At 57.0% G+C, this 27,375-nt stretch overlaps 1 protein-coding gene across 2 annotated transcripts in view; it reads right to left on the reverse strand.

Moving 5' to 3' along the window:
* PAX7 (paired box 7) overlaps nucleotides 1-27,375 on the reverse strand; it is a 93,716-nt gene that overhangs the window by 43,492 nt on the left and 22,849 nt on the right. For both annotated transcript variants that reach the window (XM_029949000.1, XM_029948999.1), the window contains exon 5: nucleotides 11-210. In XM_029949000.1, the coding sequence (XP_029804860.1) occupies nucleotides 11-210 (200 nt within the window). The remainder of the gene's footprint in view (nucleotides 1-10; nucleotides 211-27,375) is intronic.

Genomic DNA, 27,375 nt, shown 5'->3' on the forward strand with positions numbered 1-27,375 from the left:
CCGGCCTCACCTGGACGCGCGCCTCGGTCAGCTTGGTCCTCTGCGCCAGCTCCTCGCGGGTGTAGATGTCCGGGTAGTGGGTCCTCTCGAACGCCTTCTCCAGCTCCTCCAGCTGCTCAGCCGTGAAGGTGGTGCGGCTCCGGCGCTGCTTGCGCTTGAGAGGGAGGTCAGGTTCCGACTCCACGTCCGAGCCCTCGTCCAGCCGGTTCCCTGCGGGCAGGCGGGAGGGAAGGGGGGGTGAGTGCCCAGTGAGATGTGGGAGTGCTTTGTGCCCACCCTCGGACCACTGCTGCGCTGACCCTCACCCTTCCTGCGTACCAGGAGAAGGATGTTCCCCAGAGCACCGTTCATCACAGCGAAGGGTGAGAAGCAACCTCCATGCCCAGCCCGAGGGGATTGGTTAAACACATTACAGCACAACTGATTTTTTTTTTAACGTTTTTATTTATTATTGAGAGACAGAGACAGGGCGTGAGCAGGGGAGGTGCAGAGAAAGGGGGAGACACAGAATCTGAAGCAGGCTCCAGGCTCTGAGCGGTCAGCACAGAGCCCGACGCAGGGCTCGAACGCACAAACCGCAAGATCATGACCTGAGCTGAAGTCGGACGCTTAGCCGACTGAGCTGCCCAGGCGCCCCAGCACCACTAATTTGTTTAGTCCCCTATAGTTGGATATTTAGGTTAGTTCCACTGGCATGGAAGGATGTCTATAACCTAAGACACAGGGTAGTTTCATGATGAAATACCTTTGCTGAAATTCCTAGAACAATATTCTCCAAAATGGGGGACTTGGGCTGGGCACTACCTATACCTCCATACGCCTGACTTTAAGGAAAAGGTGGTGCAAAGATCAATCCCACTCTTGGAAAAAGCACTTGTGACACATTCTGGATCACTATACTCAGAAGATGAACAAATGTTAACCCTCAGGGTTTATTTTCTTTACACTTGTTTATAGTTAGTGTTTTAAAAATGATGACCATTTAAACAGCAATGCTATTTGAGGAAAATATTGCAAAAACTAAGGAGGAAGGCCAGAAGCAAGGGAAGGAGGGAGACAGAGAGCAAACGCATGTGCTTAGGGCTGGCAGTCAGAAAGCTTAGATTCTGTACTTGGCTCTATCCCTATATGCCCAGAACCCTGACCCTCAGAAGGCTACCTTCCTTCCTTGGTCCACAGTTTCCCCATTTATTTAAAAAAAAAGTTTTTTTAATGGTTATTTATTTTGAGAAAGAGAGGGAGAGGCGGACTGAGAGCAGGGAAGGGGCAGAGAGGGAGGGAGACACAGAATCTGAAGAAGGCTCCAGGCTCTGGGCTGTCAGCACAGAGCTCAGTGCAGGGCTCAAACCCATGAACCATGAGATCATGACCTGAGCCAGAGTCAGATGCCCAACAGACCAAGCCACCCGGGTGCCCTGAGTTTCCCCATTTATAACATGAAGCATTTACACCATATGACTTCTACACACAGGCCCTTCCTGGGTTGTTTCAGGATCTCTCAGTAACCTTCTGGGCTTAAAAGGAGACCTTACCTGATGACCTTGGTTGTTGCCATGGCCCCTAGCCGATAGCCCCCACTTCCACCCTGGAGCCTGGCGATGGATGAAAGCCTTTGTTTCCTGTGCAGAGAGAGCCTAGGAGGCTGGGGCCAGCTTGCTTCTCATCCCTGGATGGGGCTACCAGGCCCACAATCTGCCTCTCCTAGGTCCAGGCTAGCAAGGTTGCAGGAAGGGCTTGATCAAGCTCCTTGGTCTCAGATCTGAAGACACCCTTGGGACTGAACTGGCTTCCCGACCCCATCAGTCCTGTGCCTCTTACCTGCCTTGGTCCAGCAGAGGGAATGTTAGCAAGGAGTGGCCTGGCCAGGACTCTGAGGCTGCCCCCTCTGCAGCCCCTAGGGGACTCTCGGGGGCATGGAGGAGAAGTGGAAACCAAGGAAGGGAGAGGGAAAGAGGAAGCAGGCCATCACAGGTGACCTACCTCCCACTCCTGCTTTCTCTCTCTTGCCTCTTTTGCCTTCAGTGCTCCCTCCCCCATCCCTCGCATCCCACCTTTGGAATTCCTGGGAGCACTCACTGGAGCAACAGCAGAGCACCTGCAAGGGGCGGCCCCCAGGCCGGGGACACTGCACTCAAGGCGCTCGGTCTGAGTCAAGCAGGAAGTGCCTTAGAGATCATGTGAGCACGCTACAGAGGGGAGAAACTGAGTCCCGAGAAGCGACATGACCGCCTGGAGTCTCTCGGGAAGTGTGCACGCCCGCACCTCCCTCTCCTGTCACCGCCTCTGTGCTTCCTCGGCTGCTTTAAATGTCTGCTCTCCAAATAGGTGTAGGCCTCGCCCCCAAGGGGCAGCCTCCTCCTCCACCCCCCAACACCTGATATGGCCACTTAGACGTTAGGTGAAGGGACAGGCATTCCAGGCCGTGGGAAGAGCATGTACGAAAGCCTGGCACAGTAAAGCACGTGACGGGCAGTGTTGTCCTGGGGCTCCATCCACAGCTGGGACCTCACCCAGACTTGGGCAATGCCCCTCTGTCCCAGGTCCCCTCCCCTCCATCCTGCTATCTTGGCCACTGGGCAGTCGTCCTGCTTTTTATTGGTCACTGCCAGGCTGCCTCTGGCTGTGACGCCACATGACAAGGGGACCAGTGCCTACCTCATTCCTAAAAGCAGACACCTGGGGTCAGATCTAACCCCCTCCTCTCTCCTTTCCCAGCTGCCCAGGCTCCCATCCCTGAGAGGAGCCTGTGGTGGCACAGCGGGCATCCGGGGGCGGCCCCCTCAGCACATCTGGGGCTCAGAGCCAAAGACACTCAATCCCAGGGGTTCAATCCTAGAATGCACTGCATAACCCAGAGGGGCACGGGGAGGGGCCACGTGGGCAGAGTGGACGTGAGACATGTTCATTAAACACAGGCCGGATCAGGGGTGGCCACAGCAGCCCCTGTCCTCTGCCCACACACAGCTGGATGGAAAGGTCCCAGGGGGGTGGGACAGAGCTGGTGCAGGTGCGGGGATAGCCCCAGGGCAGAGACCTTCTCTCCGGGTTCCTGGCTTCTGCTCAGGGACGTGGGGGGTCCAACACGGAGCAAGGAAGAAACAGCCCCACCTCCCAATCTTACGAGGAGAAAAAGAGCTTGTGTCTTAGGAAGCTCCTGGTCTGATGGAGGAGGCATCATCCCTACTCTGGGAATTTCCCAGTCTGGTGGAGGAAACACTGCTTCCGTAGGATTTGGGGCCCGGACAGGCACAGGACACAGGACAGCGACAGGACTGGAAAGAACCTCCAAGCGCCCTGAGAACAGAATGAACAAGGGACAGGAAGGGTGACAGGAGCCATGCGGTGTGTGAGGTCTGCTCAGGGCAGACAGAGTCCAGCCGGGGAGAGGCTGATAAACTTGGTAGAAAAATCACCAGGAGCATCTCTTATGGCCTCTTCCTCAGCCTCTGCCTCTCTTTCCAAGCCTGGTGGCTCTCACTGTGGCTGAGGAGGCCTCCGCAATGTCACTCTCAGCCCTGCCCATGTGCTCAGACCCACCCCGTCACTCCACAAGGCTCCCTGGCCAGCTCCTGGCACCCTTAAATGACCAAGCCAGGCCGTCTCACGCCTCCATGCCTTTGACTTTGACAATGAGCTTTCTCTACTTGGGACGCCCTGCCCCCTTCTAGTGGGCTCACACCTGCTCATCTGGCACAACCTGGTTCATGGGTGGCCTCCCCCGGCTCCCTGAGAACGTCCACGCTGGTCTCTACGCCCATTCTCGGGCCCTCAAGGTTCATCAGGGGACACCACACCTGCCTGTTTAAGGGTCTCTCGGTCTGACTTGACTGGGAAATCCCTGAATGGAGCAGAGATTATGCCTGGGACACCACAGGTGCTCAATAAAGGCGTCTTAGATGAACAGGGCTGGGCAGTACAACTACAAAGTTCCCTCTGCGCTCTGACACACGGCAGCCGCCGCCACCCTGCGCATGTGCACTGACCCTACAGTGTATGGGCTCTGTCGCTGTCTCACTGTAGACTCTCCCAGGAACCGTGGGGGGGCCAAGCAGGCAGTACCAGTCCATTTTACAGATGTTCAGTGGAGTCCTGGGGCAGTGAGGCTGGGCAGAAAACCCAGGACTCAGGACTCAGAGCCCAGTGAGAGCCAGCTTTGCAACAGGGAACTCCCAGATGATGGAGAAATCCATTTCTGAGCACGAACACCAGCCCCGCCCCCAAACACCCCCTGCGCTCTCTTCTGCCAGCGGAAAAGACACGAAATGAGATGGACACAATCCTTGGACCTACCGACTTTCTCAGAAGGCAGGAGGGAGCTGACCGTCTGCAGGTCCCCGTCACCCTAGATTCGAGGAGGACAGCAGCGGCCTTGAGGTTTGGGGGTCCTTCTCTCCGCTCCCCCACCCCCCACCGCGACCCACAGACGCCCTCCCACCCCTGTTCCTTCACTCCCCCCCAGCTGCCTCCAAAGCCAGCCTCTATTACAGTTTAACATAGGCCCGGCTCGAGCTGCGGCAGAGAAACGAATCACATAATAGTTGATATGCGTTTTAATCAAGTAATTCGGGCAGAGCCGAGAGCCGCTGAGTGTGGGCCCGGTGTCCCTGAATACCAAACAGGCCTGGGCGCAGGCCTCGGAAAATGGAAAAGTCATTTACAGCTCAGCTGGGGGCCGGGCTAGCTGGGGCCATGGTGGGAGCCCTCCCGGCAGCTCCACAGAGCTGCTCAGCTGTAACCTGCATGGCGCGGGGGCGGGGGGGAAGGCTGGGAACGGCCAAGGGAGGCTGGCCGCACGCAGGGGCTGGGCAACCACGGTGGGCGGAGAGGCAGGGCTCGGAACCCATGTGAAAGCTCCCTGGGAGTGAGCCCCACTGGTCCACCATGCGGGCTGGGACTTCCCCTAGGTGCCCATACAGCACTGCTACCTGCCCAGGTGTCCAGACCGAAGGCAGCCTGGCACTCCCCACTCACACCCTCTTCCTCTCTCTGCACACCTCCCATGCCATGGGCCCAGCTCTCTGATCATGGCCTCTCTGCTAAAGGCCTGTTACTGCTACTGTTCTCAGGCACTAGAGGGCACTCTTTATACATCCCTACCAGGAAGGGGTGTATCAAGGAAGAAGGAAGTAGTACTGTTTGAAATGGTACTGTGTAGTTGTGCTACCAGAATTTGGAGCCCATTTTCTCATGATGGAACCAGAGCTCTTTCTGCACCGAACCGTGAACCAAGCACAAGTCACGTGTGGGAGAGAAGGGAGGCTTTGTAGATGGCTGCGACCATCTGGGTGCAGAGAGTTCGAAACTAAGGTGTCCCTGCCGAGGCAAGAGGTTGAAACTAAAGATGTCACCAGGGTCCTTCCAACTCAGCCTCTTTAACCCGTTGGCATCATATGCAGCCAACACGGAGTTCTGGAAGGGGACAGCAGCATGGAGCAGGGGAGGGGAGAAGACAGGACATTTTAAGATACTTAGGAGGGTCTCAGCTCACCAACCCCTTTAACACTCTTCCTGGGACTTGAAGACAATCCTGAAAATAATCAGTTTTCCTCTAACTTCTTTGTGGGGCTATTTCTGTCATTTACTCACCAGCCTCAGGAAAGGCCAGGAAGAGCAAGGCTGGGTGCTGAGCAGAGCGCAGAACTCACTAGATCAGCACCTTCAAGGAAGCCCACCAACTGGGTCCCATCTTTCTTTCTTTCTTTTTTAATGCTTATTCATTTTTGAGAGAGAGAGAGAGAGAGAGAGAGAGAGAGAGAGGCATAGCATGAGTGGGGGAGGGGCAGAGAGAGAGAGGAAGACACAGAATCCGAAGCAGGCTCCAGGCTCTGAGGTGTCAGCACAGAGCCTGACGCGGGGCTCAGACTCACAAACTGTGAGATCATGACCTGAACCGAAGTCAGGTGTTTAACCGACTGAGCCCCCCAGGCCCCAACTAGGTTCCATCTCATAGAGTGTGGCCCACGCAGCCACGGGCAGCCACTGGCCAGTGGCAGGGAGAGACGCCGTGGGGCTGGATGGACCGGAGCTTGTGTTCGGGATCTGCCTCCAACAAGCTACAGGTGGCAGGCGTGCTGCAGAACGTCTGAGCCTCACCCTCTTCTTTGCTAAAATGCAACAGTGCTGGGGTTCAGAGGCGCCTGGTTGAGAGCCGTACCTCCAGGGCCGGTCTCTCCTCTCGTTCGGAGATCCTGGCACAGGGGGTGGGGGTGGCCCTCCAGACTTGTGCCCTGACCTGCTGTGTGGCCCTGAGCATGTCGCATCCCCCCTCCATTTCCCCATCCAGCCTGGGAATAAGAACTCCGTGCCCCTCTGCTCCTCGGGCTGCTGGCGTGGCTGCCCATGTGGGGGCCTCAAAACACACCACGATTCCTCTGACCCAGTGACCACGGCCTGTGCCCCACACTCTCAGGAAGGTCACGCCCCCGCCTCTGGGCCACAGTTTCCTTACCTGTAAAATGAGGAAAGTAGTAACAGAGGCGTCGTGCACGAGGGTGACATGAATCACCCCAAGACAAGGGTTTATGATAGTGCCAGGTATACAGTAAGCGCTTAAGGTACATGAGCTGCACACCATGAGGCGTCTGCACCCCACGAGGACGTCATCTGCCTCTGCACCCTCCAGAGGCACGCACATTTGCCTGGCCCAGAACACAAAGGCAAGGAAGGGATGCACGTATGAACAAGGGAATGAATGAATGAATGAATGAATGGGGGCCCCTTTGTCATTCCTTCCTTGTTCTCCCACGACGAGCGCTCTGCACACCCCGCAGCACGCCCACGGACCACCCGTACCCCCTTTCCCCAGGGGAGGCTGTCCCAGATGCAGATGGCCCCCCGCAGAGAAGAGGGTGCAGGGTTGGCAGGCGCGGAGGGCCAGGAAGCCTGGGAGGCCCGCTCGAGGCCCCAAGGTCAGTGAAGAGGAAACGGCAGCTGGGGCGGCGGCTAGGAAAAGGCAGGCGGGCCACCCGTCGGCGCCCCACAAAGAAAGCCGCTGTGAAAGGGCCATATGCCTGAGAAGTCAAGCCGCCCGCCTGCCCAGCCTGCTCTCCCCACCACCCCTCGCCCCTCCTCACTGCTGGAACACTGGGAGGCAGAGAGGGGCTGCAGGCAGTTGCAAAGTCATCAAAGGAGGCAGAGATGGAAAATGGCTCAGGACCCCCGGCCCCTGTCCCCCTTCATCCACCCAACCCACTCCCTCCCGCCTCCAGACTCAGCCGTGAGGAAGGGCTTCAACCTGGGGCTTGCTGGGCCCTGAAGACGGGGCTCTGGGGCCACACAAAGTCTTCTGCAGCAGGACCGGGTGTGGAGGACACAGGAGACTTACCCTACAAGTGTCTGCTGTGTTCTGGGGACACTATGTGCCTTCACCGCAGTGAATCACAGAGCCAGGGCCATGATCAGCCCCGTCTTCCAGGTGAGGAAACTGAGGCTCCAAGGGGTAAACTAGCTCCGTGGCACAGTGACAGCTAAACACAGGCAGCCGGCCCCAGAGGCCCACCGGAGCCTGGCATCTGGGGTCCCTGCACTGACCCAGGCTCGCCTTGCCCTGTGGGCACCTTCCAGACCTTCGTGCCTACTTCACGTACGGGGATGATGCTCTGAGCTACTTCCTAGTCCCCCCATCCTGCAAAGCCGCACCCGGAGTCCACCTGGACCACGAAGCTCCCTCCGTGGCCGCCACACCCCGTCAGCTCTCCCCGAATCCCTGTGGTGTCTGCTGCCCGCACCACCCTCCTGGCACTTGGCATCGACTCCTGCTAGAGCCCAACCATTACCTCTTACTGCATGTTTACCAAATACACCTTGTCAAAGGGCTTGGAAGAGGTTTCTCTGAACATCTTGAGGGTGACGGCTGGGAATCCCCCCCATCAAACCAAGGACACCCTCAGAGAGACTGTGCCTTCACCGACAGGCTCGGAGTATCTTGAGGGTAGAAACCCTATTTCTCTGTTATAACTGAGTGATATCCTGCCCCGGGTAACAGCTCTATGGTTCTAGAATGTTCTTTACTTAGCGGGGCGCAGAGAGAGAGAGGGAGAGAGAGAATCCCAAGCTGATAGCACAGACCCTGATGCGGGGCTCAACCCATAAACCTGTGAGATGATGACCTGAGCCAAAATCAAGAGTCAGATGCTCAACAGACTGAGCCTCCCAGACTCCCCATCATTCTAGAATGTTTTTTAAAATTTTTCTAGAATGTTCTTACTGACAGTCTTTGGGAGGAACTGCAGCCATCGGTCAAACAAAGAAAGCACGTGACTTGTCATCCCAGACGCAATCAGGACTCGTGACTCACCTCCCCAGAGTCACAGGCTCTCTCTCAGGACTCTGCAGAGTCATTTCTATCCATCCAACTCCTGACTTCTCACACCTCCCCTCTTCTTTGAGCAGGCCTCCCAGAAACTTCTAAAACCCAGTGTTCAGTTGCACATCCAGGAGCACAGAGGAGCATGGGCCCGACGGGTGTTTATTAATCACCTACTGGGTGCCCTACGGGCCCATCCTGACAACACCTACAGCAATGAATGTTCGCCACGGAAACCAGACATCCCAGAGGCCTGCTTTTAGAGAGAGAGCCTAGAGCACAAATATGAAGGAAGAGCGGGGTCGCTGGAAACGCAAGTCAGGACTCCTCCAGGAATTCCAGGATCAAATGCAAATATTCACGCACAAGTGACCTCCCCCCTGGCTACAGGCACCCAGTGCCCTGGCCAGATGGCAGCCATCACCTTGGCCAGCGTCAGCTCCCCAGGGAGGCTGTGGGCTGGCTGGAGAGACCAGGGGCGTTGGATTGGAGTCCTGAAATTTGTTCCTGGCTTCGCCTCCAACTTGCTGTGTGACCTCTGGCGAGTCTAAAGCCCTCTCTGAGCACCATTTTCCCCATCCCTAAAAACCAGAGGTTCTCCTGGACCTTTAAGAACAACCTTGAGAAAGGGGCTTAGACTCTTCTGATTTATTCACTACTTCATGCTTCCAGAGCTTAATATAGTTGCTGGCACACAGCAGGGCTTTCAATAAATGCCTCTTGCTGGATAAATAACGATCAATCCATGGGGGTAGGGGCGAGGTCCAGACAAGACTGGGATTCTAAGTTGGGTACAAGTGGGGGCTATAGGACACCCTTGTGGGGGCAGGGAAGGACAGATTTCATGTCCCTCATATTCTGCTTCTCAGTAGTCCCCAGGCCCTTCTCTCGGGGCAAGGGAGCAGGGAAGGTTTATCCCTCCCCTCCCCTTCCTTCCCCTCTCCTCCCTAGGCCAGTCCTGGGCCTCTTGTGTCTCAGGCTGGGCTGGTGGCTGGGCAGCCAGAGGCCTTTCACAGCGGGCGCGTTCTGGGCTGCCCCTCCCCGCCCTCCCTCCCCAGCAACCTCGTCCTGTCATGCCCCCATCAATCTGCGACAGCCCGGCCTCTCCAGCTGGCCTGGCTGGGCCGTTCCCAGGCAGAGCAGGTCCACAGTGGAAGGTGGTGGAAAAATGTGGACAAATTTCTGATTTGCAACACTCTGGGAAAGAGTTTATTGCCATTGTTTGAGGACGAATGTATAAATAAAGCAAGGCGAAGATTGCAGGGGGAGGCTGATGAAAGGCAGAAAACGAGAAATTTTATGGCCATAAGGAGCGTACTCTAATGGTGATTTTTGAAGCACTGGACCATGGTAGTTACTTAGCCAAATGATCGCCGTGAAGCCGGGCAAGGCGGCTTATTTCTTAATTACTGTTACGTAGTATGTCAGGCAGATGCCCCAACCCTGGAAAACTTGGTCCTGAGTCGGACACCGGCCTGGACTCAGGTCCCGGTGCCGGGCGATGGCGGGCTGATGGGAGGCACCCACCGAGAGCAGGGGGTCCCCCGGGCGCCTGCTGCCCTCTCTCCCTGCCCAGGCTCCCGCCTCCAGATGTTAATCCGTCCACTTCACACATAGGTGTTGGGCACGTGCAGGTTCTGAGCCAGCTGCGGCCGATAAAGACACAGAATCTGGCTTCGAGACCTATTTGCAGAAAACAGTCAGGGGCTCGCTGGGGACTGCTCGCTGTGAGTCTCTGCACAGGATAACTCAGGGCGGGACCGAAGAGGGGAAGGAGGCAGGCTGGGTGGTCAGAAGAGGGCCGGTGTGGGGAGGAGGGTGGCAGTGACATGCCCAGGCTGGATGTGGGCCAGGTCCATGTGGCCTCTGTCTCTTCACCTGTAAACAAAGGGGCAGAACCACATCCTCGCCTTCTTGGGTCGTGATTCCAAGATGCTGTGATTCTCTTGATCTCAGGGTCCCCGAGGCTGATTTCTCAAAGGTGACCAGCACTTGCTTTCCTCTTATTGGCTCATTGCTGTCAAGCAGCGAAGAGAAGGAACACGGGGGTCCCGGTTTACCCAGGGCATCCTGTGCGCCTGAGCCCGACCTGCGTTGTGCCCTCTCGTGGGTTCAACGCTCAGGAAGGGGCGTTGACTTTCTCAGATGCTAAGTGGGCAAGCCTCCATTCCCCCTGGTGGGCCCCCGAAAGTCACCAAATACATTTTCAAGGAAATCAAGCCGCCACCCTCCCTCAGCACCTTCGAAACCAGCCGCTCCCAAGCTCGGGGCATCAGAACCCCCTGGGGGCTTGCTGGAACACAGACTTCTGGGAGTTTCTGATGCAACCGCCGGAGCCAGGAAGATACCTTTCCACTCAGTTTCCGGGGGCGCCGATGCCGCCGGTGGGGGCCGTGCTTGGAGAGCCACCGTTCCACAGAAATTCAGAGAAAAACAGCAAAACGGCCAACAAACAAAACCCACTCTGGTCTGAGGAGAGAGAGAGCCGTGCTACTTCTTACCTATGATCAGAATGGAAACGGAGGCGCCGGACGAGACCGCCTAACTCCCAGTCCCCCGCGGCCCCCAGACGCCAACGTTCTTCACGCACGGCCTTGGTGGGGAGAAGACAGCCCAAGATGAGCCCGGCCCAGGGGCAAGCCGGCCACATCAGCGTCCTTCTCTGTGCTCCCGCCATCTCCATGGCGTCTGGGTTATCAGATTCTTGACAGACCACAGTGTGGGATGCCTGGAGCCCTAACCAGAGCCCAGCCTGTCCCTCCCCCCACCCCCAGCCTCTGGACCCACCTCTTTGCACTCCTTCTCTTTTTTTTTAAATTTTTATGCTTTCTTAAAATTCATTTTTGAGAGACAGAGAAAGATGGTGCAAGCAGGAGAGGGTCAGAGAGAGAGAGGGAGATACAGAATCGGAAGCAGGCTCCAGGCTCTGAGCTAGCTGTCAGCAAAGAGCCTGATGTGGGGCTCGAACCCATGAACTGTGAGATCATGGCCTGAGCTGAAGCTGGACGCTTAACTGCCTGAGCCACCCAGGGGCCCCAGCACCCCCTTCTCTTCACCCTGGCTCCACACTTAGGTCCTCTTTCCCTTCCCCCACTGTGTTCACCAATCAGATTCCGTCACCTGTATTCACAACACACTATCAGGAGACCGAGCTGTACAAGGCTGACGTCAAGGGACTACACGGACCCTGCTTCCTCCGTGACCCTCCTTCCAGCCTTCTGGTTTGAATAGTTTGGAGGAGCAATATTTTTGCTCCAGAAGGATGATGGGTTTTTTTTTTAAATCTGTTTTGCTCATTGCTTTATTCCCAGTGCCCAGGAGAGGGCTGGGCCCAGGGGAAGAGCTCACCATATGTTTGTCGAATGAATGAATGAATGAATGAATGAATGAGAGGGGGAATGAATGAGTCTCCTCCTACATGCCCAGATCCATGCAATAACTGGCAACGTCCCCACAGACGCCCGTGACAGTACGTGATGACTGGTGTCCCCCCCGCACAGCCGTCTCATTAGAGATGTATTTATGCAACACCAGGCACCTGGCCCCATGCTGAGAGCCCCAGTTGAACGGTTCCAAGAGATCTGGAGGATGGACGCTCCATGAACCAACACGCAGGCACGCCGCCGAGTCCCCTTCCACATCCAGATGTCTGGTCCACTTAGAGGTGGCCCAGAAGCAAATGTGGGGCCTTCCTGAAGCCTGCAGAGCAGCCCCTACCACTGTGAGATGAGCCCTCCCCAGCCGGCCTGGACTGCAAGCATCTCGCTGCAGAGTCGGGCAGCTTTGGAAGTACGTTCTTGGTGGGAGCCAGTTTTTAAAGGAGTTAAAATCCAATTTGATCCCGCTGCTTACGCCTTTTCTAGTTTGATGTGTTTTTGATAAAAAAAAATTTTTTTTGATCAATAAAAATAAAATCTGTTACTCGCACCCTGGGCAATTATTGCTTCAAGCCCAGTTTGCTGAACCTCGATAGAATAAATAATGGTTTTTTTGTTTTTTCTTTTCCAAAATGGGGCCAGTCATAGGTTAGTTACGTCGAACTAGCAGGGAGGGGGTGGAATCTGCAAACATTCTGGTTCTCAGGGGGCCAAAAGGGGTGAGGGATTGGACTCCCCAGCTCTGAAGGCCATGGGGTCCACCCACAGAGATAAAGCAGGGACCGTGGGCGTCCGTGATGCTCTCGCCTGTGCCCGGCATAAATGACCGGCGTCACCCCCCAATGCTCAGACCCGGCGGGCGCTGACGTCAGAGCAGTTCCAAGGAGAGGACTCAGAGAAGGGCAATGATTTGCCCCAGGTCACACGGCTGTGTGTGTCCAGGTCGGGACTGGAACTCAGGTCCGTCAGGAGGCTGAGGCCATGTGCAGACCCCCTGACTTTCATTTCTGTGCGAGCAGTGGGGAGGGCTTGGGAACGGGAGAACATTCCCACTCCAATGCTTCTTTCCTCCCCTCCCTGCCTCCAAATAGCCCTGATTGGGGCAGCTGGAAAGGCCAGCACCCTCTGGCCCCGGGCTGCACGTGGTGGGAGGGGATGCAGCATTTGAGATATGGACATGGTATCCTGGGAGGGTACTGAGTCCTGTGCTTTGGGGAACGCATGCAGAAGGACACGCCTACAGGGTCCTGTTGTGTCCATGCACGCATGTGCATGTGCTCATGAGTCCGGGCACTTTTGCCTGTGGTTATAGATTTATGAGCAACAACAACAAAATAAGATCTTTCATTAAAAGCATCTTAGGTTTCCTACAAGAGGCCGGGTGGGGTGGGGGGTGGCTTGCTGGGCTCACGGGCTACACCGTACGTGTGACACCAGGCTAGGGGACCCGGTGACTAGATTCGGAGGGAATTCTCACGGGAGCCTGTGGAGGAGGACGGGGTTCGTGTTGGACGGACATGTGGAGGCTGGTAACCAGGGCGGCTGCCGCAGGACGGAAAAAAGCAAACAGCGAGCGCCCACTGTGTGTGTCGAGCCCTATTTCTACACCCCCTCGTTCCATCCTAACGACGGCACCATGACGGAGTCCCATCCTTCCCGTTCTGAAACGAAGAAGCAGAGGCTCACAGGAAGCCACCAACTCAAAGGCACAAAGCAGAGCAGAGACGCAGGATTCGAATCCAAGCCAGCGGAACCCCCGGCGATGCTGGGAGGGGAAATGCCTCCCCAAAGCCCAGTGTTTGCCCTCCCAGCCCCCCTCCCACGCCGCCACGGGGGCCCCCAGCCCAACCTCCAGCTTCGAGCGCTCTCAGGCTCAGCTGCCTGCCCGCTAATTAGATTCCCCTGGAAATAAGAGTGCATTGTACAGTTCCGCTGAAGGCAAACTGATTTCACAATTTCTTTTCTTTCCTTCTCTTAATAACTCGCAATGTCTCAAGGAGGTTTTACTTACAGCCTGCACACTGGAAAATTATCCTGTCTCTCATGCACTCATTTTTCTCTTAAGGAAAATTGAAAACTGGATTTCTCCTGCCTCACCGTGCCCCGCCCCGCGCCTGTCTTGTGCCCAGACTATTCTAGTCCTTGGCCCCTCTCTACCTCGAAAGCAAGGCCCCCTGCCTTCCTGCCCCAAAGCCTGGAAAGGCTGGCAGTCCCAACTGCTCTCGGGAACAGTGAAGACTCTTTCAAAAGTTTCGGGAGGGGCCGGAGGGAGGGAGGCCTGGGTGGGGGGCAAGGCGGTCCACTCGCTGCGGGATCTATTCCCCTCCAGGGAGCTGGACCAGCTCCAGCACTTTTGAGGAAGGAGCTGGGTGATGAGGGACCTTTATTGGTCCCATCGGGTTCCCGTTAAGTGTCAGGGAGTAAATTATAAACAAATGGGTCCTATTTCCATTTCTGAAGGCATCTCCCGCCCTGCCTCTGCCCTCCACATTTAAGGGTACATCTCCTTAAGTGGTGCCTGATGGAGTGCGGAGCCAGCGGATGGTGGTGCGCAAGTGTGGCTTGTCCGCAGCCCCGCAGCCCCCGCCGGCCGCCGGGCAACCCCTTGCCAAGCCCTGGGGCCAGGCCAGCGAGTGAGGTGTGACGGACAGATGGGTGGATGGAGAGACAGACTGTAAGTCCGCGAATCTGGGCTGTTAGTCAGCAGGGCTCATGAACTAGGGTTTGGGAGCCCCCGAGGGGAAGCCAGAGGGTGAAGAGGATGCTCGCTGGAGCAGAGCAGCCTTGGCCACGGGCTGGAGCCGGGGAGGGACACAGCAGGTCCAACCGAAAGCCAACCCCTCTGCCCCCCCTTCCCAGCTTCTGCTGCCTCTGCTCCCAGGATGACAGCTGGAAGTAGGAGAAAGATCCAGCCACACCCATGCAAACAACGGATCTTACAGTGATGGGGTAATTCGCGGGGCACCAAGGCCCGGGCGCTCCGGGGCTCACAGAATCCTGGCACTCCGCCCCCCTCCATGGACGAGCGCTCTGGAGTGCAGAAAAGCTGTCACAGGGCTCGCTCCAGCACACGGGAAGCGTGTCCTGTGTGCCAGGCACCGTGAGCGGCTCCTGGCAGGTCAGCGTCCTGAAGTGTTGCAACAACTTCGCACGATTGTTCCATTTACAGATCAGAAATCCAAGGCTCAGAGAGGGGGGGTGTGGGGTGGGGTGGGGTGGGTCTCAGGTTGGGTGCCGAGGCACCTGCCTCCCTGTTCAGGAAGGCTTCTCTGGATGGACTTGGTCTCTAGGGTTCAAGGCCTCCTTTCTATGTCAGGAGAGTCCAGAGGTTCAAGCAAGAGGCAGCCTGAAGGATAATTCAATCCCAACTCATTGTCCTATGGATGAGAACACTGAGCCCAGAGAGGGCATGTGACTTGCCAGAGGTCACACAGCAGGTCCGTGGAAGAGCTCATACTGCCGTCAGGTGTCAGGCCGCCCCCTCCGGTCCCAGAGAGCGGCAGACACCCCCAGGGTATGTCAGCAAAGGGTGGAAGGAAAGCTGAAAGCCGGCTTCCGGGTCCAGGGGTGCGCTGCGGGGTGCTGCTAACAACTGCTTTAGCGAAGCCCTGGGGCCACTGACACAGGATAGGCTCTGGAGCTCTCAGTGGGTTCTGGATTCCTCCTGGCACCCCCACCCCGCCCCTGCCAGGCCAGAAGCAATACCATGGACCGCCAGCCCCAGTCTGGGGTTGCCCCAGGACTGGGAAGAGGACCAAAGAGAAGGCACAGTGAGGCCAAGTGCTAGGAACTGAGTTGTGTCGGCCAGGCTGGGGATCCAGAAACCTCACTTCTTTGCTCCCGAAGGGGAACTCTAGGCAGCCAGCAGCACAGTGGGGCTTTGGAGACCAAACGCTGTTAGTGGAGGGTCTGAATCCTGGGTGACCTCAAGCTGGTCACTTAGCCTCTCTGAACCCTAAGCAGCTAGGAGACAGGTGGGCGATCAGGCAAAGCAAGTATCTGAAGAAGGGGAGGCAAAAGAGAGACCCCTGTTCTTTGACCCCTCACCCCTCCCATGGGCCCCAGAAAAAAGCGGCACAGGGGTGTGGGCCCCGACATGTTGCAGGAAGAAACCGGAAGGCGGGTCTGGCCTGGGAAGGGACTTGGCTGAGGCTGAGTCACTGTTTGCCGAAGGTTACCTGAGGCGCGTTGGGACAAGAACCAGCCAGGGTCCTCCTCCAGGGCCTCCAGACACACCGGCCTGCCCCAAACCAGGACAGAGGCCACCCTCCTTCTGGGGAAAGACTTGCCAGTCCAGGAATCAACCAGGTCCAGAGGAAAGCTTATGTAAACGAATGCAAAATACCTGGCTTGGAGCAGGTGCTCCATGAATGGAAAGCATTATTACTTTAACAAGCATTTAATGAGCACCTACTAGGTACCAGGTGCCTTCACACGCACGGTCGGTCACCCTTCTATCTGCCTCACTGCTCCGTGAGAGGGTTCTGGGGTTCTTGGTGTTTGTAGGTGAGGACACCGAAGCTGAGGGGGTGGCTCAGGCATCCATGTGGCTGAACACCCACAGCTCTGACTCTGAATGAGGGGTTCACCGGAATCATGAATACTGGTCTGCAGTGCCGCTTGGGCACTGGAATCTTTTTTAAATTTTTTTAATGTTCATTCATTATTTGAGAGATAGAACGCAAGCAGGGGAGGGGCAGAGAGAGAGACACACACACAGAATTCGAAGCAGGCTCCAGGCTCTGAACTGTCGGCACAGACCCTGACACGGGGTTTGAACCCACGAACCATGAGATCATGACCTGAGCTGAAGTTGGACGCTTAAACGACTGAGCCCCCCCAGGTGCCCCAGCACTGGGATTTTTTGAAGCTCCCCATGTGAGTCTCATGTACAGCTGAGGCTGAGGGCCACTGCTCTGGGCCTCTGGGTCATGCTCTGGGTTTCCCTATCTCCTATTCAGCTCCAAAAGCAGCTCGGCTCAGAGAGGGTGTGGGAGGAGGAGTCACGGAGATTCCAGAGGGAGGAGACAACTTGGACCTGGAGCAGGACAAGTGTCCCATCGGCCTTGGCTGGGGGGAAAGTTCGGACCCTCCCCAAGCCCCAGGACATCTCAGGCTGCCCAGGGGCAGGGGCTTCAAGACAAAGCAGACAGGTGCGCAGGAGCTCCTGGGACCCGTGGGGGGGGAGGGGAGTCATTTACACCATCCCCCCAGCCTCTACCACATTCTTTAATTTTTTTTAAGCATATTTGTTTATTCTGAACAGAGAGAGTGAGCGAGCAGGGGAGGGGCAGAGAGAGAGGGAGAGAGGATACCAAGCACGCTCCTCACGGTCAGCGCAGAGCCCGACGCAGGGCTCGATCCCACAGACCAAGAGATCACCACCGGAGCCGAAATCAAGAGACAGACACTCAACCGACGTAGCCACCCAGGCGCCCGGGCTTCTACCACATTCTTAGAGCAAATTCCACCCCTGCACCCCGCCCCCTGGCAGTCTCCCCCCTCACCCCCTGGACCTCCTGACTGTAGAGACTGTAGGTGCCTGTTTCCTTAAATCAAACCTCAGACCCCTGTCCCCCAACTGTGCCCTCCAGAATCTGTGTGTTGGTCTTGTGCTCCATCGTTGTGGGAGGATGTGGCTTCTTGGCAAAAGGTCTCCCTCTATGGGGCTGTCGCAAAGTCAGGGCTGTGTGCAGACTACAGGACACTTCCTCCCTCCGAGGCTCTCTGGGGGACGCAGGACAAACCTCTCCCCACACTTTCCCTCTCTGGGACTTCACACTTGACCAAGAACCTCAGAATAGTAGCATTCTGCCCGTTTTACAGATGGGAACAGGCATCTAGAGGTAAGGCAGCTCTCCCCACCGTGCACACATCGGGCTGTGGTGGGGTCAGGCCTCGAACTTGGGTCCTCCACTCCGCTGCTGAGCCAAGGCCGGGCCGTTGAGGCCCCACCATCTTCTGATCTGCGGCAGGAGGGAACAGAGTCAGATTAAAGGAAGGACTGTCCGCCCTCCATGGTCTAAGCCCTAGAGCCAGCTGCTTTGGGGAAGCTTCAGGATGTCTCAGGGGCCTTTCCTGAGGACCCCAGAGGACCCCTGCCCCCTTAAGCTTACTGCCAGAGTCCAGCTCCCAGATGCTCCACCCGGCCCCCACCATACCAAGCAGTCTGAATTTCTCCCCAGGTGAGTCCGAGGGGAAATTCAATCCTGTTTCCTTTTCTCCAAACGTGCCAAAAGTCTGTTTGCTCTGAGAGGCCCCTGAGGCCTCAGCTTCCCTCGTTTCAATAATTGACTTTCAAAGCCTGTCTTCGGTGGAACGCAGCCATGTAGCACCTGGACGAAGGGCTGAACCCCGAGGATCTGCCAGGGAGCGAATGGGGAGGTGTCCGGGCTCCAGGATGGGCCAGACGCCTTCCACAGTCACCTCCGCTCCCTCCGGCCCCTTCCCCCACCCCAAAGCCTGTCCCATGGACACCAGCCGGCACCGGGGACTGTTACTGCGCAGCTATTAGAGAGAATGTGGTATGTGCAGGTGTGCTCACCTGGACCACTAGCTGCTCTGGGGCCTGAGACAGAGAGCAAGCCCCCCATCCCCACCCCAACAGCTTCTTCTTTGGAGAGCCATGAGGTCCCCACTGGCCTGAGCACTCAGGTCCCCCCTAGATCACAACTGGGCCACTGTGCATAGAGCGGGTGGGGAGAGGCTTGACGTCTGGGGTGCGGACCTGAGTGCTCTCCCCCACCCCCGCAATAAACTATTTTAAAATAGGACGAGTTGACCCAGGGCAGTCTCGTTCCTTGGCCGCTTGCATTGGCCAGAGACCAGGAAGGACAAGGAAGGACGCGGCTACAGGGTGTTGTCAAGGCCACCGGGGTGGAGAGCCGGTCAATCTCAACCCTGCCCAGTCTGCCCTGGCCGCAAAAACACTAAGCCACCGCATTTATTGAGGCTGTCCTTCTACCCCCTCACCTGCACGGCCACTCTGTAAGGGGCCCCAGGAGGAAGCCTGGGCCCAGAGAGAGGAGGCAGTTGTCCCAAGGACACACAGCAGAGCCAGGATGGGCATCTGGGTCTAGCTGACTGGGGGGCCTGGGAGCTCAGCCACCTTCCTGCACTGCCGTGTTCAGACACTAGGCCCAGAGGGTGGCGTCTCGGGCCGGGCCTCACCCGCTGCTCCAGGAGAAAGGGACTGCTTTACCCTGTGTCCCCGCAGGAGCTGGGGTTCACCGGACATATGTCTATGAGGACAGCATGTGTCAGGGGGACAGATCCCAGCACAGGGAGTCCCAGGCTCCCCCCTGCTCTGTGCCTCACCTTCCTCATCTAGACAATGGGGGCATCGAACGAGCTGGTCCAAAGCTGTCACCTTTTCCAGGCTTGACACCGCGCCGCTTACGTGTGACTCTGAGCAACCAGTGTCACCCTTCAGGGCTCAGTTTCCCCATGACTAAAACAGGGGTGACAAGGCCACCTCACAGACGCATTGTGGGGATTGCGGTCTTGGGGGAGAGCTTTGTAAACTAGAGTGCTGGCCAAGCAGGGGCCGGTGCCATGTTTGTAAATGGACCTCCAGCGTGGCTGCCTCTCCGTCACCCCTGGGCGCAGCTCCCTGCCCCCGCCTCCTCCCTCCCAGGCTTTGTCTTCCAGATCACCAGCTCCCCATTTGTTATGCCTCCTGGCCTCCTCTGGGTTCAGAAGACTCTCACCAGTTGGGAAGGAAAAACCCAGATGTGGCTCCAGGCAGCAGTGTGGGGCCAGAGGAGAGGTCAGCGCTGCCCGAAGGAATAAGATCATCTTTCCAGCGAAAGATGCAATCTGTCTAAGCCCCGCCGCTAATTAGCTGTGTGACCTTGGGCAAGTCACTTAACCTTTCTGGGGCCTCTGCCCCTCCATCTGTGAAAGTGAGAGGGTCAGACTAGAGGTTTCTGGAGCTGACATATGAGGAGACTCTGCTGTAGGAGCAGCTTTCTTCTTGCCCCAAATGCCCATCTCTGTACAGCGATCTGGGGGCGCTGTGAGTTTCAGGATCCCAGATCGAGAGAGAGAATTACACCCCTGTGTTCTGGCTGCCAGTGGGGGAGGTGCAGGCTTTCCAAGTCTCCCCGTGTCTCTGTTCTCTCTCTGGGGGAGGGGGAAGAGGCCTGTCTGGATGAGCTGGTAACCACAGGCCTTCACTTCAAGTTCACATGAAAGCCACCTAAGGGTTCCTGGCCTGTCAGCAGAAGGTCAGCGCTGCTAATGTTTCACCTCAGGGCCAGGCTCTTCTCACCTGGAGTCTGTCCTCTGGGGTTGTATCTTAGGAGGGAGCCAACACCCCCACACACCCCAGGAAATTCCAGAGTGAGAATCAGCAAACTCAGATTCAACTTCCAGCTCAGCCATTTCCTGGCAGGAGGGCCTGAGGTGATCATTCCAACCCCCTGGGCGTCAGTCTTATCCTCAATGAAACGGGGACCATGGGGAGCCTGGGTGACTCATAGGTCACGCAGCCGCCTCTTGATCTCAGCTCGGGTCATGATCTCTGTTTCTGAGATGGAGCCCGGAGTGGGGCTCTGTGCACTGACCAGCTCAGAGCCTGCTTGGGATTCTCTCTTCCTCCCTGTCTCTCTGTCCCTCCCCTGCTCGCGCTGTCTCTGTCACTAAATAAACATGTTTTAAGAAGTAGCGTTTGAAAAAACAAAACAGGGCCAGCAAGGGCCCCCCCGAGGTGAATGTGACCCGCATGGGTCAGGCACGCCTGTCCTCGCCTGTCAGCTTGCTGGCGACTAAAACAATCGATAAAACTCGTTGCCGGTGAGGCACTGGGAAGAGGCTGCCTCTCGCACCAGCCTCCGGAAAACAATGTCCCTGCCGCCTTGTGAACTACGTTCGTCCAGAACAGTGCGTGTCGGGAAGCCCGTTTTGCCAGAATAAACATAGGTGTGTGCGTGCGCATTTCCCTGCAGAGAAAGAGCTAGACGATCAGATTCCCAAATGATTCACAACATGTGACCCTGGGGGCAGGGCCGGGGGTGGGGGAGGTGACAGACTTTCAGCTCACTCTAACCCTCCAGCGTTTGACTTTTTTCCCCACGGCAAGCATGTCGCTCTCATATAATAAAGAATGAATGTTGGAAAGCCGCTTTCTCTTCCAAGCGGAAGCCTGACCCGATGCTGTGGCCGCCCTCACAGGGCAAGTGCCTAAGTGACTGCGTGGATGGATGAATGAATGAATGGGGATGAATGAACGAACAAAGTAAAGAAGGAACAGAGGCGCAGTCACCATGGCCTCACAGAGGTCCCCGGTGTTATCACACCACTGAAGGTCGCTTAGCACATCCCTCAGGGAGGTGGGGCCGGTGTCATCATCCTCGGGCCCCTCTGGCAGACAAGATCACCCAAGCTCAGAGAGGAGAGGGCCCCGTCACAGGCTTCGTGCCTTGGGAGGCCAGGGCCCCCTTCCCTCCAATCCAGAGTCCTCCCTGCCTTCCAGAAGCTCAAGGAAGAGAGGCCGTTCCCCGCCCCGTCCCTGGCAAAGCGCCAACCCCTGTTGTCCAGCCCGGGAGTCGACCTGTGAGGACCAGGCTGTGCTCAACCAGGGACCAAAAAATAAATAGCGTCGTGGCTCTCTGGGCTCCAGGAGGCTGGCTTCCACCCCCGCCTTGGAAACCTTCTTTGATTTCAAAACAGGCTGGAGTGTAAAACCAATAAAGCTCCCTGGGCCCATAAACAAACAGGCAGCCGCTTAACCCCTTCCTCCAGGTGCCCCCCGCCCACCCCGGCCCACCCCCTGCCACTCGAAGGCACGGACAGAGGACAAGGCTGAGCGCCATTGTCCCCGGGTAATTAATTGTGGTAATAAGGAGCTGCACTAAGCTTCAAAGGCCTGGCCCGGCCACAGGAGCTGGAGCCGGGGTTCCCCGTGTTGCAGCCGGAAGCCAGCCTGGGCTCCAGGCCCCCCTGTGGCACCTGCACCCCTGCTCTGAGGACCTACTGTGTGCCGGCGCAGCATCGGGCGCTTGGCTTTTCCCAGCCCTGAGTCGAGTGTCATTCGCCCTGTTTTCCGGACGAGAAGAGTGAGGCTCAGAGAGGTCATCTTTTGCCTGAGGTTACAGAGCAAGGGCAGGAGCTAAGTGGATGAGGAACCCAGGACTGCATGGGCTTCTAGAAGATCTAGGAGATCCGGGACAGACCGTGAGCTGTCCTCAGCCCCTGCGTTCCCATCAGGAAGGCTGGGAGAGAATGAGGACGCGCACACACCATGGCAGGTTTGGGGTGGGCAAGGGTGGCAGGTGGGAGCAGAGATCAGGAAGTTTCTGGAAAGATGCACAGGAAATGTGAGTTTGAAGAAATAAAGACAGATGTGTTTCCATCTCCTAAACTCCAAAGCCTGAATCTCCCAAGGCCCCTGGGCCTCACCCCAAGCACCCCTCACCCCAAGCACCCCTCACCCCAAGCACCCCTCACCCTGAATAGGGGGAGCTATATGTTCTCCTATCTGCCTACCCCACCAAACAGGGGACCCCCAAGGGCAAAGACGTTCCCGGGTCACTGTCCACCTCAACCCAGCGCCTGGCATGTAGTGAGTGCCCTGAAAGACAGACAGATCCTCCAATGATGCTGCCAACCTACAGAAACCCCCAAGCACCCCCCTAGTGTGGGCCCCCCGCTGATGACATTTTTCCTGTCATCATTCCCCTCTGGCACCGCTGAGCTGCGCCGGGTGTTACGGGAGCGGCTGTCACCCAAGTCCATTCCCCATGATCCTTGCAAAGACCCCACGGGGACAGTCTCTGGCTCCATTTTACAGGTGAGAAAACAAGGTCAGAGAGACAAAATCCATTCTTCTCGGGGGTTAGGTTAGGTTGCCGCTTCTCCCCTCACCCCTTCCACCTCCTGACCGTCCTCCTGCCCGCACCCACCCCCTCCTCGGCCACGTGCTCCGAGCCCAGGCCAGGCCCCATCTCTGGCTCCCTTCTGGTTTTTCGCTCAGGATTCCTGAGCCCAAGGAGCCTCACTTGTTTATAGCCCTGCCTGCCTGGGTGCCTTCCTCCCAGCTCAGGTCAGCTCTCTGGGGCCACCAGGGGCTTTTGAACGTGCTAAATACAGGTTACAGGGGTCAGGGGTCATAGCCCTTCCTCGGGGGAAGTTCGACTTGAATCATCCATGCAACAGCAACTCTTATGGGGGTGGGGAAGGGGGAGGGAAGGCAGATTTCTTAAATTATGGTGATTCTTAAGCAGCCTCCCCACCCCCACCCCCGGGTCTCCCTCTCCTCCCCTCCCCTCTTTGGTCTCTCTGGATAGATTCCGCATCTGGATTTCCAGTTTCCTTCCTCTAATTCTGACCGCAAGCCAGAAAAACGTAAGCGGTCTGGGGGATGAGCAGAGAAGGAGCGAAGGGAGGAATTCCGTATCTGCCGGAAGCCCACTCTGTCCCGAGCCGACCCAGATCTGGATGGCCTCACTCTGGTGTCCCAGGCCGGGGGACAGCTCTGCCGGAACCACCGGGCCAGCAAGGAGCAGATGCAAGCCTCCCTCCGCCCTTCTCCTGCCCAGGCTCCCCTGGCCTCCAGCCCGTGCTCCAAGTCCAGCCACGGAGGACCCCTCACCCCCAGCCAGATGCCCAGCGCGAGGTGCGGTGCCCACGAGGCTTCCCTCCCGAGAGAACGCCTCCAAGCACCGGACACCCCCTGCTCCTCAAAGCCCCTCTGCGGGCCCTTCTCCCTGCCCACCCCGCCGTTCAGCAAAGCTGGGACAGGCTGGGACTCGGATGCCCCTGGCTCGATGGTGACAGACCTGAGCCTCACAGTCAGAGGGCCTGTCCTCACACACCAAAGAACAGAATGACCAACCACCCAGTTTGCCCAGGACCGAGGGTGTCCCGGGACACGGCACTCTCAGCGATAAATCCAGGACGGTCCTAGGCAGGCGGGGACGGTGGGCCACCCTATCGGAGAGGCCAAGGCCAGGCTCCCACCTTGGGGGCCACAGTGATCATCCTTCTACCTGCTGCTGGCCTGAGCGCCTCCCCTTCTCTCATCCCATTCCCCTGGGAGAAGCCCGGAGGACCGCTGCAAACATCCCCGGCCCCTCCACCCTCCCGCGCGTGGCCCGGAGGCGAGCTGTTTGCTGAAGGTGAAGGTGAATGAAGGCAAATGGGCCTCCAGTTCTCCATAGAGACCATTAGGGAGATGCCCTCTGGGGCCTCCTTGGAACCTAAATGAAGACAGGTGTGGGGTCAGGGGAGAAGGAGGTGAAGGGGAAGGGGAGGCGAGGGAGGAGCTAGGCCTCACCCCTCACAGAGACCTTGTTGTCCCTCTCCCCTCTACCGCTCTTATGTCTCAGGAAAGTTCTAGATACGGAGCGCTCATTGAGCACCTACTCTGCTTACAGCATTGTACCGGCTGGGAAGCCTTCCGAGGACATCCGAATCTGCCCACCGGAGACAGACGCACAGAGCGCACCTCACTGGGACGGTGAGTCTGCAGCGCACACACGTGCACATGCGCACACACTTACACCGCGCACCTGCTCTACGCACCCATTCAGATGTGCTCACACACACGTGCCCGCAGTTACGTGCACGCACATGTACCTATGCACCTACTCTACACACATCCACACATGCACACACACGCGTGCACATATTCACATGCGCACATGCACATACACACATACATTGTGCACCTACTCTACGCACACACTCAGATGTGCTTGCACAGTGCACACACTCATGTGCATGCACATGCACGCACACACCTATGCACCTACTATACACACATTTAGATGTGTTTGCAGAAGTGCATACACATGCACACACTCACGTGCACACACCTATACACCTACTCTATGCATATTTACACATGCATGCACACAAGTGCACATACATGCACACGTATATACGTACACACACACTACACACCTATTCTACACACATTCGCACGTGCTTGCGGACATGCACACACACTCATGTACACAGACTAGACACCTATACACGCACTCACACGTGCTTGCACATATGTGCACACACTCACGTGAAGCACACATAAGTGCACACGACACACCTGGTCTATGCACACATTCACAAATGCTTGCACACACATCCTACGCACCTACTCTCCACATACATTTACACGTGCTTGCACACATGGGCATGCACACACCGGCACGCGCACTCTCCATCCCAGGTAGAAGGCAGGGGGGGGGCTTACTGGAGCCGCAGCACCTGCCTTCTCCATCAGCCCAGATCCGATCGACAAGACAGGACTGTCCCAGGGACACTTCAGATCTCTCTTGAGCCCGCCCCGCGTGCTGGGGGCCAGGCCCCTCCCAAACGACCGCCCTCTCGGAACGCGTGGGTCCTTCCGGAGCCCACAAAGCTGCAGCCAGCGGGTCCAGAAACCTCCGCACAACCAGGGCTAAGAGACATGTCTGGCCTCAACCTGGGCTGAACGCAGCTGCTGACACGGGGAGTAGGGGGGGCGTGCCCATCACCACCCCCCAACTCAGGCACACCTGCCCGCCTCACTGTCCCATCATACCTTGCGGGGAAATAACACCCACCTTGCTGAAAAAGCCCGCTCAGGCTGTGACACATACGGTCCTCCTCCAGCCCCGACACAGAGCGTGTTCGGTGAGCGTGCTTCTCACTAAGAGGACAGACGGGAAGGGCCAACGGCTGGAGAACCCCATTCTCTGCTCTTCTCCAGAAACACCCACCCAGGGGTCCCTCAAAAGACACAGCAGGCTGGCGCCCACAACACATGGCTGCAGGGCTGCGGGGCGCGGGGGCAGGGCGGGAAGGCCGGGGAGGAGGGGCAGGTGGGGGCAGGGGCGAGGAGGAAGGGTGTATTTAGGAAAAAAGAAAAATCCACACAAAACCAACAGAATTCCAGCCGATTATTCCTCCCGCTGCTGCAGATGCACATTAATGCAGGAGGAGTGGGGGACAGAGCTCCCGGCTGGAGAAACAGCTCGAAGTTCCTTTTAACAAGCCCTTGTCTGGCTTGATCTTGTCACTCTAAAGAGGGCCATTGAGAGGTATTCAAGCGTCGGCCCTGGGGGGACAAAAGGGCCCAGTATATATACTGACTGCTCAGTTGCCGCCAGGCCTTGGGGCTTTTGTCTAACCTTCCCTTAATAAACTTTTGGGAAGAGTTCATCAATCTGCTTCAATAGCTGATGTTCTCATTTTCAGAGAGAGAAGAAAAATAGCAGAAGGCGGCATGGGCTTTTTTTTCTTTTTTTCTTTTTCTTTTTTTTTTTTTTTAAGGAGGCATTTTCAATAAGAAGGTGAATGGGAGAAAGAGAGAAAGCCTGTAGACACCCCACTTTAAAGGCAAAAAGAACACATCACAACTACAGCCACAAATCCTAAATGGGGGCCGAGACAAAACCGCTATTCATCGAGGCCCGGAGCAGGCCTCTGGCCTGCGAGCAAGACTCTCCGGGCGGGTCCCCGCGGCAGAGGTGGGGACGGCTCAATTCCCAGCTTTAGGGAGCCGGAGAGAGAAGGAATATCTCAGAAGGAAAGTGTGTATTAGAACCAGAGACAGGCAGGAGCCTGCCCTCCGCCTTCTGCTATAGATCTGGGGTCACCTGGGTGACTTCCCATCGGGCATTTTTTTTAACTGATGATGTTTTACTTTATGAAGGGCAAGGTGGGTGCAGTTTTTGCTTCTGCTTCTAAGGCCCCAGGGACCCCCACACTCACGTGGGGTGGGCTTGCATCTCTGGTCTCTCTTGGAAGCCCGTATCTTACACCCCACCCCACCCCCCACCCCCTGGCTTTGCTTTGGGTTGTAGGAAAGTGCTCCCATGGGCCTCACTAAAGGAGCGGGCTCTGGGCATGCCCCCCACATTCTATGCTGCAGGGTAGGGGGTGGGGATGTGGGGTGAACACGGGAGTCCCTACCCCAGGGAAGGAAGGGCACCCCCACATTCCTCCAATGCCAGACACCACGCTAGCGCGGACTCTGGATGTGCTGAGTCACTTCTCACTGCGAGCGCTTGTCCCCACACATTTTCCTCGGCGATCCCTCACATTTGAAGGTATTCTGAATAACAGTAGCTAAAACTACTACTACCACCAGTAATAACAGCCACTGTGGGAGTGCTCCTAGCAGGTGCCGGACATTGCTTTACACACATTATTTTCCCAATAACCCAGTGACGTGGGGCCTACTTAAAATGCCCATTTTCCAGATGGGGGAGACTGAGGCACGGAGGATGAGGGAGTGGCCCACGTCAGACAGGCAGGAGGGGCCGAGGCAGATCCCAACTGGAATCTGACTCTGGAACCGTGCCTCCACCCCCACACCGTTCCTCCTTGGATGGAAGACACCGGCGGGAGGAAGGAAGCAGATGAACAAATGAATCTGACTTCTGCCCCTGCCACGCCTCAGAGGTGGGTCTCCCTGGGCCCGGCTCGGCTTTGCAGTGCACGCTCCCAGACACACACGCGCGCGCACACACACACCCTCTGCAAGTCTCCCCAGTGGCTCTAGTTCAATGTTTTACCGGCTTAATGAGTGTTGACAAGTTTAATGAGTTTGTTTTAAAGAGGGGAGGGGGAACTTGGTCAATTTGAGATTTCCGAGTCAAATGAATTAGTGGAGACTGCCAGACTTCGGCTGACAGGTCTGGAAACCCTCCCGCCGATAGCAGCCTTGGGCCACGGACCTGGCTCCCTTCACTGGGAGCCGGGCCC

Source organism: Suricata suricatta, chromosome 8 (assembly GCF_006229205.1).
Source record: "Suricata suricatta isolate VVHF042 chromosome 8, meerkat_22Aug2017_6uvM2_HiC, whole genome shotgun sequence".
Taxonomy (NCBI): Eukaryota; Metazoa; Chordata; class Mammalia; order Carnivora; family Herpestidae; genus Suricata; species Suricata suricatta.